Source organism: Acanthisitta chloris, unplaced genomic scaffold, assembly GCF_000695815.1.
Source record: "Acanthisitta chloris isolate BGI_N310 unplaced genomic scaffold, ASM69581v1 scaffold2724, whole genome shotgun sequence".
NCBI classification, from domain to species: domain Eukaryota; kingdom Metazoa; phylum Chordata; class Aves; order Passeriformes; family Acanthisittidae; genus Acanthisitta; species Acanthisitta chloris.
The window spans coordinates 101641-116615 of NW_008667497.1; the positions used below are offsets into that span (position 1 = coordinate 101641).

Sequence of the window (14975 nt, forward strand, 5' to 3'; positions counted from 1 at the left end):
CAATTAATCAGTAACAGATGCCTATAGCTAAAGAATAAAGGGTTTAAATGCTGCAAACTTTAGCTGTAACAGCATTCTTTCTGTTTGAAAAATGAGTTAAGAAACCACCAAAATCTAAACCTTATAAAAATATCTTAACCAAGTAATCTTGGGCACAAAACAGCAACTGCTTTTTCATGCAACTAAAACTGAACTTACCTTGATGACACTTTCTGGCCAGGATTTAAGCATTGTAGCAATGTGGCCTCGGTCATGGATAGAAATAAAAAGACCTCTGCAAAAAAAAAATAAATTTTCATATAAACAGGAAATTTATTAACTCTAAATCAATTTACTACACATAAATTAAGGCAAAAAATTGCCTGCAGTGTTAAGTGTATACTAATAAAGACAACAAAATTAACATAGTTCATATGTTTATATATTTAAAATAGATTCTGTTATATATAAATTATAATGTGATCTATATGTTTATATTGAATTTTATATTGAATTTCATATTTAAGTGTCTCCTTCCCCTCTGTGATGTAAAAAATATGCAACTAGAATTGGTTATTCTTTTGGACAAAAAAACCCAATGTAAGACATGCTGCAATTAACCAAAGTATTTCATTTTATGAATTTTCCCTAGAACTAAAAATTCTCTCATCCTGGCATTTCTAATTAATTCCTCTTCTGCATCCATTCCACATGCTCAGAACAAACACAGCAGGATGGATATTAACATCTATCAGTTGTTTCTTAATAAGTAGCATCTGTCAGTAAATTAATTCCTCCACCTCAGTAGAAGCGCCAGGTCCTGGGGGACAGGAGGGTTAATAATTTACAGCACTTTTCAAAAGTTCTGGTATTTACAGCACACAAGCATGTCTATTTGTCAGCCAGCTACCAGAAGAAAAGATGGGCCTTACAGTGAAATGCCATGAAGCAGCAAAGTAAAATAAATGTGGCTGTTTCCTTTCTCATGCATTGTAGAATGAGCCATTTTATAAAACATCCTGCAATCTGTTAAAGCATAAAATACAGCTTATCAAAACTGCAAGCCTCAAAGGCACTCAGTTGTGAGAGATGAGCATGTGAAAGGAAATGCAGAGTGCCAAAGGAAAGATATCTCCCGGGATCACTCCTCTCCTTCTCCCCATACTCCAATTTATACCAACCAAAGAGATTTGTGTTAAATGAAGCAAGATTCTGCATTGACTTTCTGAAGAGCCAGAGCACAGCCCAGTGTGCTTAAATGACCTCTTCCTTACAAGCTGGAGAGAGGTCTCCATGGAATAAATTCCCTAGCAGAGGAAAATAAAGGCAGTGTGGCTGCTCCAGAAGGAATTTTGTTAGAACATTTGTAAGGATCTTTGAATAAGTATTGAGAGCATATTTTAGAAATCTATCCAAGCAGGATCACATTCAAACAACAATGGAAAATGGGGGCTGAAGTGTAAGCAGAGTCATGTTGAAAGCATTTCCCTCCTTCTCCCCTTCCCTCCATTCTCTCTGTAGTTGAGTAAAACATTTCTGGACACATCAGCCTGATCGAGACGTTACCCGTAGATTTAAGGGCACAGAATAAGAGATAAGAATATTTTATTCTTTTGTTTGATTGTTTTTCCTCATCCTTCATTTCTTTAGCTAAAGCACTTTTCTCCTTTAAGGAGTCCTCCACAAGAAGCTCCACCAGGTTGGCAAGAGGAACCTCAGTTTGCAAATGTGTCAGCCACAAGAATATTCAACCTATGTTACTGCAACTGAACTTGCCAGCAATTCTACCTGCATGCGACCACCAAAGGCAGCACTACATGGTTTTCTGCCTTCCTATGAGGTCATGCTATGTCCAGGAAAAGCATCAACTGCATAAGGTTATCCTAAGTGAGATAAAGTTGACAAGCTCAAAAGGTAGCCAACAATTTGGCCACCTAGCAGACATAATAATTATTTTTTGGCTGTCGTATCACAGCCATGAGAAGAATCAAGAATGGGGCAGGCTACGCAATTTAAAGATATAAACAAGATACTGGAAAAAAATGATGAGGCAATAAATGCTGCTTGTTTTACAGCGTGCACATATTCACATATCTAACAAGAAAAGCATCTCATGGGGAAGTAGGCTGAAGCTCTTCAGTACACACTTTCAGAGCAGTCCAACAACTCAAGCTCACTGGAAAGATAAGTTCTACAACATACTCTCTTTTCTTGCAAGGCAGCAAATTTAGACATGCTGAGGCCTTAAAAGACCAGTCAGCAAAATGAGTTAAAACTGACTTGAAGCTTGCAGCAGCAGATCAGTCTTATAATTTGGAACATGATGCAAAGATCTACACAGAACTTTCCTGAGAACACATGCAGAAGTGTTCACCTTCAGCCATTTTGCCCCAGTTAGCCTTCAGTTCAGCACTGGTTTATACCAGCCTAGACAAAGTGAACACTTCTACTTACGCCCAAGTTATACGCAACTACAGCAGTGGAATAATTAGGCAAAGAAGTAACTATGCCTCCTTTCTTCTTGTCACACCAGCAGTAAGACCAGAGCCCTGAAGATTGAGGGGGAAACCCATGCTAGGACATAAAGATCCACTCAGCAAAGGGTGGATCTATTTTGGGTCCCTGAGCTCACTACACTGAGGCAAATTTTACCAGTTATGTGAAGGTCATTCTACATCACATAATTTGGGTCTGTTTTATTAGAATTTTGATCTATGAGAACAAAGTCAACAGACTTAAATGGAGCATTTGTTTATTATGCTTCAAGGAAGCAATGTTCCCCCAGCAATGCATTTGTCTATTTTCTATTAAAGAACAGTTTAGGAAAATGTGTCATAGTAACAGAATAATCCTTTCTTTCCTCTTATAACAACAGGAGGCAATCTAACATGTTTCAGAAAATACCAAACATATCTTAATAAAAAAAAGTTCAAACTTTTCTCACAACCCTAAATGTTCAAAACTGTTATTTGAATTATGAACTGTACATAGAATTTTAGTAGAGGTGACTTCACTTCCCCAGGCAGCCTAAATCAACAAGCTTAATAATAATAATAAAAAATCTCAGGGGCCAGCCACAGTTTATTTCTGAGCCTAGACTTTCCCAAACTCCTGCACTTTGCAAGAAAGAGGTTAACTACTTCTCTGGTCCCTGTTGAAATTCCCTCCTATTTTTAAGACTAGAATAAGCAGTACAATACAAACATTGTACTAGAAATTAAGAGTACCTATATCTTCCCCAAAGAATTCATTACATCATACCGTACCAGGTTCCTTGGCACAGCAACATTCATTTCAAGACCTCTGAGGCCTAATAAATACAACTGATAGAATGACTTAAGAAATGCATCTGTTGACAGATCTCTTTCTTTCTTACCTTTCCCTCTGTACAGGGGTGAATTTCATTACTTTGCAATACATAGGTATATTTTTCAATAAATAAAAGAGCTGATGCTGAAATTGCAGCTGCTGCTGACAGTCAGCCTGAATTCATCAGTATTAAAGAAAACTGGGCTTTACATTTTCTAGATGTTGCATACTCAAATCATATTTAAACAGCAAAATAAACACTAAATCAAAACCAAAGATCGAAAACAGGACAGGAGCGTTAAGAGAACAGTAGTTACTGCCAACACCTCTGAAAGCCTGGGGCTGTACAGGAGCAAGATAGAGTTCATAAACAAAATAAGTACTAGCAGCATATGAAAGACATAGGAGAGTAAGATACTAACCCTGAAAAGAAACAGAAGTTTATAAATATTATGTGTCATTTCATATGGTTTCCTAAATGACTACTGATCATAAATAGTTATTTTTTAGAAGACTTCAAGTACTCTGGAAGACAGATGCTGACATCTGCCAACTCCAGTTAGCTATACTTAAAAGAATAATGGAAGCCTCATTATAAATTCTCATAGTGACTCAAAGGCCCAATTTGGCACAGAATTATAGGGAAATAATTAGGGAAAAATACAGTGTTCATAATCACTGTAAATGGGAAATGATAATGTCAAGGGATCTGAACAGTCAATCCTCAGCTATGGGAGCAAACCAGCATTTAGGCTTATTTCAAGATTCCCTTCGGAAAACACTTTCATGGCAGTCTTTATCCAGTGTCAGCAGACTGTGCAGCACTCTTTGACATGCCCAAGTCCATCAAAGCTGCTCATCAATCCCTGTTAGTAAGTGCAGTGCTTTAATGGTTACTGCAGTTAAAAACAACATCTACATAGAAGAGAGAAGTTCAGGGCACTTGCAGAACTGCACAGTCTACAATGTGAATTAGCATTTAGAGCAGAAAAGTGATTTAACTAAACTGAAAGACAACAGCTGCAAGCATGGCTTTGGAAAATACAATCTCAGGGGAATTGAGGTTTCAGAAAAGAAAGGTACATAACTCCAGTAACACAAAGATTCATGTGCTGGGGGATCTTTAGAATAGACATTAACACAGTATTTAAAAATAAATAATAATGATGATGAATAATGAAGAAAAAGCATAAAAAATAGACAACTGGGGTAGATAGCTACTTAAGACTATAATTTTTCTAGTGACAGCCCCAGCAAGCTGCAGTGCTCCAGATACTGCCAAAAGTAAACACAGTAACCACACTATGCTCAAGCCTGACCCAAATCTTCGACTAGAGTCCATGGCTCTGCCTTGTTGCCAACAGAGGACACTGTATGCTTCAAAGAGCCTCATCTAGGTGGCACTAGAGTCAGAAGAGCTGGTTCAAACGACCCCATGGGTTGCAGGAACTTCCAGACAGGCTGATGCCCTTCACCCACACCTTGGGTTTTACTCAAAAACCTGACTTCAGGTCTCAGCACATTCCCTCTTCCACCCCATGTGGGATTAGGAAGGCAGGGAACCAGGGGCTCTGTCCCATTAACACTATTTACACATCTCCAGGCAGGAGCCAGATCACACAGACATTGCTCCACCTGCCCTTCTGCACAGGCTCCAGAGCTTGCATACAGCATACATTTTCTGAATTGTAATACAACAGAGCAGGTGAGAGTAAAAAGCCAAAAAGACAAGTTGCCCATAGCAGTACAGACTGAAGGCAAATAAAAAAGGAACAGAGAAAAAAACCTGCACCAGTCCTGCCCTATTACTTTTCTCCACAAAGTGTGGACTCTGCCAACCCCCTGAGAGCTTTATTCTTGCTACCAAAGCATGTAATCTCTATATTGTGAATTTGAGTGTAAAAAGATTTTTGCAAAAGGAATTCTTTTTTCTTGAAACATTCTGCTTTCACTTTGCAAAATGCCCATCAGGTAAGCTCAGGCTCCAGAACTGGGCAAAGTCAATACTTTGTACTATAAAAAGCAACTCAATGAAATAATTCCTCAATGGCTCTTACTCAACACAAAAAAGCAAAAAATAATCTAAGCAACATTACAAGCATTACACTGCAAAACTCCAAAACCAATTTTACATGGTACAAAAAGCAATTATAGCTTGAAGCTACACTAATAATCCAAAAATTTCTACTTCACTTTGGAAACCCTAAGGTGCACCTCAAACTATTTCAGATAAAAGTAAGGGATACTTCATAGTAAAAGAAACACTTCGTGGACTTAGGCATTGCAGATTTCTTGCATCATTCATACAAAATACTCATTTTTGTATATCTAGATACCTAAATACTGTTTTGTAATTTGTGCCTCACTCCCTTTACTTGCAAAAGCAAACAGCATAGCATTCTGTGGTCTGAATATTCAAATTGTAATGATGCATCCTTTTCATATAGCAATAGAGTACATCATATCATATCTCCATAGTCACTTCTTAAAACACAAATCTGTTGGCTTAACTATATTCCTAAAGTATCATTCATCTAGACAATATGATTTTATGTGTTGCTGCTTTACCACATGACAACAATGGGATGTGTTTGTTTGCAAAGGAAAAGGCAAACTTTGCGAAACACTGTGGTTTAAGCACCAGAGCTGTTTTGCTTCAGAAGCTACTTAAATTCCTCTGACAGTTGCTCAATAAATAACTTAATTACTTACACTCTAACAGACACAAATAGAACTATTTGAAGACTGTGAATGAGAGAATGATTTACCAGAGCCAGACCCATTCATTTTTAAGACAAAAAATAACCTAGTGTTCTGCTTCAATAGCCACCATGTTTGTATTATTTTGTGCTAATATTAACTGAGTAAAAAGCCATCTACAAACAACATCAACCATGTTACCTACTGGGAATCTTGCAATGGTAGCGACGTTTTTTGAAAAAAAAAAATTTAATTCTCTTTAAACTGTGAAGCACTCAAGTGAGATTGCTGTCTTTCTATTTAATTCAACAACTTGTGCTGCCTTAGCTCATTGGAACATGGAAAATTTCCAGTACTTAGACAATAGCATCTTTTAAGCCAGTTTTCATTGACCTTTAAATCACCATCATTTCCTCTCAATAACTATTAACAAGGACAAAAGTGAAGACTTATTAAAAACCTGCTTCTTCTTACGGCATAGTGTACTCAACTTCCACTTTAATGAAGAAGTCAGTTCTGAAAAGACACACTATGTTCCATTTGTAGAGCTGATCTTATCTGCTGAAATGGAACCAAGGAAGCCACTCAGTTCTGTCACAGGGACAGAGCAGCTCCTAATGCAAAGAGCTGCAGGACTAAGAGGTACCAAGGCAGGCAGGCTGATGTGAAAGCATTTGGGTTAAACTTGTCATACAAAATTACCAGTGAGCACCCAGGCACAGAGCAGGGCTGTTTCACCCAGGCTTGAGCTGTCTGTATACAGCATTTAACAGCATCTCTGGGTCCTGCATCCCAGGGCACACAGATCACATCCACAGATCAATTACACTACGTTAATCTCTACAATAGATTCGGTGAAGTTACTATCACCTGGTCTTTTCATGTTTATTATAATTAACACTGCTGGCACTTTTTATTGAACTGTACACATAAGAAATAATTCTATACAGCCAATGAAACTTTGCCAGAAAAGGATGAAATGTCTTGCAAGAAATGAAAGGATTCACTTCTATCCCAAAACTTTTTTTCTGGCTTTTCTCAGAAGCCTCATATCAGCAGCAGTATAGGCTGCCTCAAATGTAAAGTATAAAAGTCTCCTGGACTAAAAACATCTCACCATGAATATAGAGAAATACAAGCTATATTACAACACACAATCATCCCATTATTATGCTCTTAAAGACTGAAAATCTTTATGCCTTCTCTTCACTTTCAATTTTCCACGTTAAGACCCGACTATTTAACCTATCTATTTAGAAAGCTTCTAGACAGAGACAGGAAACTATGGTGTTAGAACAGCCAAGCTACTGCAAAGTTACAGGGATTTTGCTAGGGTTTTCCTTCCTCTTTTGGACTTCATTAAATACAGTTATAGGAATTACTGTTGGGATGTTTTTAAAAGCTAATAAATACCTTGTATTGGAAATGCAACAATGAGACAATGTTGGACTGCTGAGTAATGAGAATATTTTGAACAGAGAAGCTGCTGAATGTGTAAGCAGGGGATTTGGGTGGTGCTGAAGGACGTGCAACAAATGTACAGAAAATGAGAGCTGGAGAAACTCCAGTGTAAGCACACCCCTAAAGGAAAACATCCTCAGGGCATGGGCAGGGATATATACAGAATGAGCTAATAAAGCAGTGTAATGCTTCTAAATCACTGGCATCTCATCTGAAATACTACTGGTACCTTGTTTTGCAGTATCAGATGATAGCATTGGGAATTACTGCGGATCTGGAAAAACTCTGCGTAGAAGGAAAACGTAGGATTCCTCTGCCTCTAAGAAGATCTTAACGTTAAAAAACCCCAAAACAAACCCCACACTAAATGCTTATGAGACACCTGTAACAGTTCTTTGCCACATGCTCAGATTACCAACACATAAATCCCTACTGCAGGTGATACCCAGCTGCAAACACATGCAGTAGCAGCATTTATTTTTTACCCCACTGGAACCTGGAAGTAATCTCTCTCCCTTCCACAGCATTGCCCTAGGAAGGGAGAGAGATGCCCATGCTTTTGTCTTAGTACTTCCCAAGCCATGAATTGCAACTTTAAATAGCACACAGAAGGGCACACACTTCACATCTCAGAGCATTTCACATCTCTGAGTATCTCACAGCTACAGAAAAAGGTAGTAGGTCTTCTTCCTTTAAGTGTTCCTCCATATGCAAGTGCACCCTACTAAGCAATCCCCACAGTGCTTGCCCGGGGCAGTGTTAGTTCTTCTAAGAGGGTTCCAGAATAGGCACTTTTATCAAACTAAAAGAATGTCATCCAAATGCAAACAATTCTCCTTGGCAACAGCAAGTTCAACATTAACGTTAAATAGCCATAAGCACCAATGTCTTGGATAGAAACACCCAGCAAAGAAGTCACAGCTGCTGCTTAAGTCAAGAACCATCAGCTGACTCCAGTTGTGCACTGAACATTTATTCACAGAAAGTGAGTTCATTTTAAGAACTTCATAGCATCCATGCAATTGTTGTCCCCCTCTTTGAAAGTGCCTTGGATGCCTCAACACACCACAAATAATATGTAAGTCTTCTAAAAGGACAGTTATTGTCAGTCTAAAAGCATGCCTGACACTGAAGTTGTGCACAACAGCCTGAATAAAGGAAAAAAGGAAGGTATTAAAGAGTAATGTGGTTATACATCAGTATAAGTGCTAATTATTGAAATGAAACTTTGACTTTCCAAAATAATATCACTATTTAAAAATGCAGTTACATAATTTATTTGTTGAAAAGGATATATCCTATTTTTTATGTGACATTGGCTCTAGAAAGAAAAGATTAGTCAGAGTAAAGACTTTTAACTTGGGAAAACGTACTTTCTGTCCAGTCTTCTGCACGTAGGTCCACAGGAAGACTGCCTTAGTAAATCAAAGCAGAAGGTTCTAATAAGCATTGCACTGATAACTGTCACACAAACTGTCCTTCCTAGGTACTGAAAACCATGTTTATGAAACTTCTCTGTTTCAGTGGACTGTCTCAGTAGGATGTTAGGAAACAAGGAAGATAACCATCACATGCCAAAACCCATAGAAATGTAAGTTCCCATTGGCTCAGATTGGAGATGCCCTTGAAAAGATAAATTTGAGGCCTCCAAATGTATGGAGGAGGGAGAATGTTCAGTTCTAACCTCACACAACAGATAGTGGAAATGTGTAAAAAGTAATAGTACAAGCCAAATGAAGACAGGGATCCCCTAGAAATATCCAGGACCATGCAAAGGAAGAGAACAAGGAAACAGAAAGGAAGGAGTGGCCATTACTTTTAATTTTGGCCCTCCTGCACAGAAACCACCAAGGATGGTGGTTCTGTAAAAAAGCACTGAGGCTTGCTAGCTGCCTTTCTCAGAAGTCTGTGTTAAGACGGGGTAGAAAATGATCAAACGTTGACTGCTGCCAAACATTTTGAGAATCGTGTTTTGAGAAGAGATGGCCTCATTTCCTTCTGCTCACAGCCAAGATGTACTCCCTCCAGAAAAAACAGCAGTGCACCATCAAGAGGTACAAACAGGTCTGAAGGCCAGAAATTCCATGCTTGTTATGTGTTTTAGGACACAGCTTTTATGACCATGATTAAAAGTCCCTAAAAGATTACCTGCATAAGAAATCATGTATGCAGTTCATGAGAGCAGGAAGAGGCTAATAATAGGTAAAGCTCCAACACAGACAAGACTAAATGGAAGAATAGCTCAAAGTGTGACTTCTGCAAATACTCTTCCATTCCACTACTGCTGTAGGTTATACCTACATGAAAGCACCAAGTACATACAAAAAAAAAAAGCCCACCACATGGAAGACATTATATTCCATAATTCTAGGTCAGGGCTACGTCTTCTCAGTTTAGCACAGGCTAATCATTCATTATTTTATTCTAAGGTGAAAGTTTAATAAAAAGAGAAAAATTCACACTGTAATTAACTGGTGAAACCTATTGCCAAAGTATTACCAAACCCCATAAATTTCACAGTTCAAGAGAGGCTAGATGACTACGTGCATATGAATGAAAGAATATTCTAATGTTTTCAAGAATCAAGACATAACTTTTTTCATTCAACTATTTCTTAGAACAGAAACTGGCTTAATATTTACAAAGACCAAAATGCAGACAACTGATATCTTATGTGCAAGATTCTCACACCTTTTCCTGCAGCAGCATTACTGGCTGCTGAGAGACTAAGTTGAATACACCTTGGGCACAATCCAGTGTAGAAGACAGTCAAGGAGAAGAGAGGAATTCAACACTCTAAAATTGTGCCAATTCTCCTTTTCCAACTACTCAGAGCGGGACAAACGTTTTGCTGGGAGATTCTGTTACCCTTACTTTCAAGCCAAGGAAGCAACGACATGCTAAGCTAAGTTTTAGCTTGATGAAGGTAACAGAGCAGATCAGAATCATGCCAAAGAGTGAAATTAGTGGGTGTCATGAGATGCCATGGTGCTTGAATCCAATGGCAAGGCTATAAAAAAAAAACACAAGATGAGAAGTTGCCTTGAACACATTGGCAGTTGTCATCTTCACAAAAGACAAAAGTGAAAATGACCAACAAGTATTTCAGAAGCACTTGGGAAGGGGTTGCAACAGCCATCATTATCAGGTTTTTGAAGTGTGGAAGAGAAAGACTGTCTAAAATGAGAAAAAATGCCACAGCTATGCTATTTCTCTGTTGAAATGTTACAGAGTAATTTGCCACCTGAACAATGTTGTTAATACACCCAACACATATCAGTGCATCCTGGAGAACAAAATTCCAGCAGGCTATTTTCAAAGAAGCATTTTTGCTGTATTTTATTTATTTATTGCAAAACATTTTGATTTAAGAGACTGCCCTAACCATCAGGTTCTTACAAGAGATCGGTTAAAAAACCTCCACACTTTTTCCCCCTCCAGATGAAAATTATGCATAATTTTCAGAGAAAAAAAAAGAAGTCTGAAACTAGTGGTTCATTAATTCTTTTAATATAAGTTTATGCTACACAACAATCACTTTTAACTAAATGAAGATACTAGATAATTATCTATAGTAACAATCAGATTAATAAAGTATCTAAATAGATATATGTATACATAAACATGTTTTTCCTGGGTAAAGAAAACCATCTAGATGTGCTGAAAAAACTCTAAGGGGGTTGTTATACTGGTGAAAAAGTTAGGTCAAATAAATCCTAGCATCCTAGTCTCAGACAAGAAAAGACCATTTTCCTGAAGGAGAGACAGAGAACCACAAAGAAGCTCCAGGAACTGAACTTTCCTGGCTCATGTGATCCAGGAGTACTTGAACAGATTTTGGCCTCCAGTAAGCCAAATCTGAAGAAACTTGGATATCACAGGCATTCAGTGGAATTAAGAAAAATAACTCCAATAAAGGCCTCATTAAAAACCACAAAAAAGTTATTAAATGTTCCACAGGATCAGCCTTGTGCTGGCAAACAGACTGCAACTTCTGATGCCAAGGTCTAATGTTTGGCACATTCTGTCACAGGAAATAAATATTTCCCTGTTTTCTAATTTATTTTCTTTATTAAAAAGCGATGCTATTCTGCAGCTGGAAATCTCACTATGTAAACACTACTATGTCAACAAAAAAAGAACTCACATTTGCAACACTCCCATTCAACACAGTGCATCTGAATCTATGCAAATGTAAATACATACAATAAATGCAAATAAATACATTCTCTTTGAGAAATATGAGGAAAGGAACCACTCTCAAATTTGTATGTGCTGAGTCAGTCACACACTTCAATGAGGAGGCAATGTGGTACAGTACCAGCACTCACAAACTGAGCATTTAGCATGATAAACCGCCTTTTGAAAAGCTGATACTAAAGAATGTTAATAACATTCCAAGTGCTCTATAAAAATAATAAAAGAGCTATATTAAACAAGTTTTCAAAATACTTATTAAAAGTCGCTTCAAAAGGTAATCTTGCTTAGAACTGGGGTGAATAAGAGGCTTCTAGATATGCTATGTCGAGTCATTTGTGAGGAAGGAAAACAAAAAAAAAGACAGAGCTGGAAGAATTATTAGAGAAGAAAACTTCTGTGAGAACACTTTGCTGAACTTTTGCTTCTATATGTAAAAAAAAACAAAAAGGAGAAAAATAACTTCAAAGCTCAGACTGACATACTTTGCCTTCTCAGAGACTGCATCTGTATCTTCAACATGCAGCATCAGATCCAATACAGCTGCTTTAAAAATGGTTCCTAGTCAGCCTGACAGTGTGTGACTGCATTGGGAAGTTATTTCAGAGGAACTCTGCCATGTCTGTGTGGCTGCAATAGTCACCAGGGCTTGCTCTGTTCATATTCTGTTTAAAATGGCTTTTCCTTCTAGGAATGGCAATGCATAAACAGTCACCTAACATTTTAATAACATCCAAAGTCTTTGGCATAGCAGTACTTGGCAATTTTTCCTCTCTTCTCTGAATGCTGAGTTTACACAAGAACCTTAAACTCCTGGGTGTTCTCCATACTATGCAAAAACTTGATTTTGGATTCTTAGATGAAATTTCCATTGAGCTTTCCCATATTTATTCTCGTTGGATGAAAGAATTGTTATATTTCAGAAATCCATTTATAGAAAGAGATTGTTTCTTGGTAAGTCAGCAAAAGCTGTCATATGTACGTACACGCTTTGTGCAACTGAAGAATTTTTTACTTCAGGAATTTAAATGATGGATAGCAACTCTGCACCAAAAAGTGACCTCGCAGAGATTCTGAGATAATGCTCTCAATGATAGCGTGAGCACTGCAATAAAACCACAACCCCGTTATATTCCCAGCAAAACATTTATCTGCACAAGTCCAAATTCCTTCTCTTATGTTTATGTAACTACATGGTGTTGGTCGGTGCATGTTACAGCTCTGCTATCAGATCTGTACCATTTATTTCTAGAATAACATTCTTATTCATTCAACCGATGGACTTGAAGCTGAATATTCAGAGCAAGTAATGCAATCTGGAGTTGAGTGAATTTTACAAATAAATGTCAGTTATATAGACAGGCTTCAAACCAGTGAGTCAAGTTGCTTTGCAGCTGGTTCTCTTGAAAAATGATGCTTAATCAGACAGCCAGCTGGTCAGACATGAATGTTTATTCTCTAATTGCAAAATACTGATTCAGGATGAAAAGCATCTTGCCTGAGCCGCAGTGTCCACTGTAAGCACATCATGTGAGCCCGTACAGCCTTCTAAAAAGGTGTAAGGGAGTCACAGAAGATGATCTCATTTAATGATCCCATGAGACATCAACGTTTTAATTGCTAATTAATTTTCATTGTTCCTTGCCTCAAGACATAACTTCTGAGCCAGAGGCTTCAAACTCATTTCACGACATAAAGTAATCTAACTGAATATTAAAAAACACCCTCACAGATGTAAACTGAATAATAAGACACTGCCTTGCAAATTCCAGTGTAATAAATATGTTTTACAGAAGTTGGGTAATTTTTAACCCATATAAACAAGTCTATATCTAATGGGAACTTTGTTAAACTAGGAAATACCAAATATATTCTCAACTGTAGGAAGAGACAGTAATAAAAATATTCTGAAATAAAAAACATTCTGAAAGTCACTTATCAGTAAAGACAGCACTTAGCTATGGGTCAGCATAAAACAGATACACACACCTTTTACCTTAATTGCAACATCTGCAATCGACATTATGAGATTGTATAGAGTGCACTAAATTTTACATATTTACTCCTTTTGAATGTTAAATTTAATGTTTATTTTTATTTCTCCACCCATCTCAGGGAGGATATTGTGTATGAAGGATGGTAGTCTATAGTCCTTAATGTCATAGCCTAGAATGCAACTTCAAACCAAATGAAATTGGTTGCTTTGAACAGCTGATTTTGGAATAATTCAGAAAAGGTTTTTCTCAGAAAAAAGACAGATCTCTAACAGAGCGCAATGGAAGATTGCAAAGTATAGGTATTTTTCTTAAGCAGGAAAGAGTCTGTCAAAGATCATAGAATGGTTTGGATTGGAAAGGATCTTAAAGATCATCTAGTTCCAACCCCTCTGCAAAAGAGACATAGAGGTGCTGGAATGTGTCCAGAGAAGGGAAAAAATGCTGGTGAAGGGTCTAGAGAGAAAGCCATACGAGGAGCAGCTGAGGGAGTGAGGCTGCATAGTCTGGAGAAGAGCAGGCTCAGGGGAGACCTTATTGCTCTCTACACCTACCTGAAAGGAGGTCATAGCAAGATGGGGGTCAGCCTGTTCTCCCAGGCAACAAACAACAGGACAAGAGGAAACAGCCTCAAGCTGTGCCAAGGGAGGTTCAGACTGTACATCAGGAAGACGTTTTTCACTGAAAGGGTGGCTAATCACTGGAATGGGCTGTACAGAGAAGTGGTGGAGTCACATCCCTGGAAGTGTTCAAGAAAGGACTGGATGTGGCACTTAGTGCTATGGTTATATGTTGACATGGTGGTATTCAGTCAAAAGTTGGACTCAATTATCCTGGAGGTCTTTTACAGCCTTAATGATTTTATTATTTTAATTTAACAGGGTTTTTTTCACCACAGATAATTCACAGGTCTGGAGAGAAAGCGAAAAGTACGTTCATGGGCAGAGGTGCTCCTTGTGGAATATTTTATATGGCAATGGATATCAAAACAAGGGGCAATGAGACCAGCCTAGGCAAAGACTTAACTTCCAGACACATCTAGCACTTCCTGGAGGGCTAATAAAATTACCATGGTGGTAAACACTGAGGGAAAAAAGGAGATGACTTCTCTTGATATGGGAGGTGACTAAAAGCCACAGAACATTACAGAGGTTTAACTAAACATTCTTGCAATCTTTTTTGAACTTTTTCATGTGCAGAGGAGTGGGAATTCTTGTTTTTTGCAGTTGGCCAGATGGTCCTGACTCATTTTGTCAGTCATGAGGCCAAAATGATTTTCACATTAAAACCAACAAAACCTTGAGGCCATAAGCCTACTCCCTCAAATACCTCCTG

General features: G+C 37.9%; 1 protein-coding gene across 1 annotated transcript in view; it reads right to left on the reverse strand.

Annotated features, from left to right (window-relative positions):
- Window positions 1-14975, reverse strand: part of ME1 (malic enzyme 1, NADP(+)-dependent, cytosolic) — a 118909-nt gene that overhangs the window by 95499 nt on the left and 8435 nt on the right. The window contains 1 exon segment of the mRNA XM_009072510.1: window positions 199-274. Coding sequence (XP_009070758.1) covers window positions 199-274 — 76 coding nt within the window.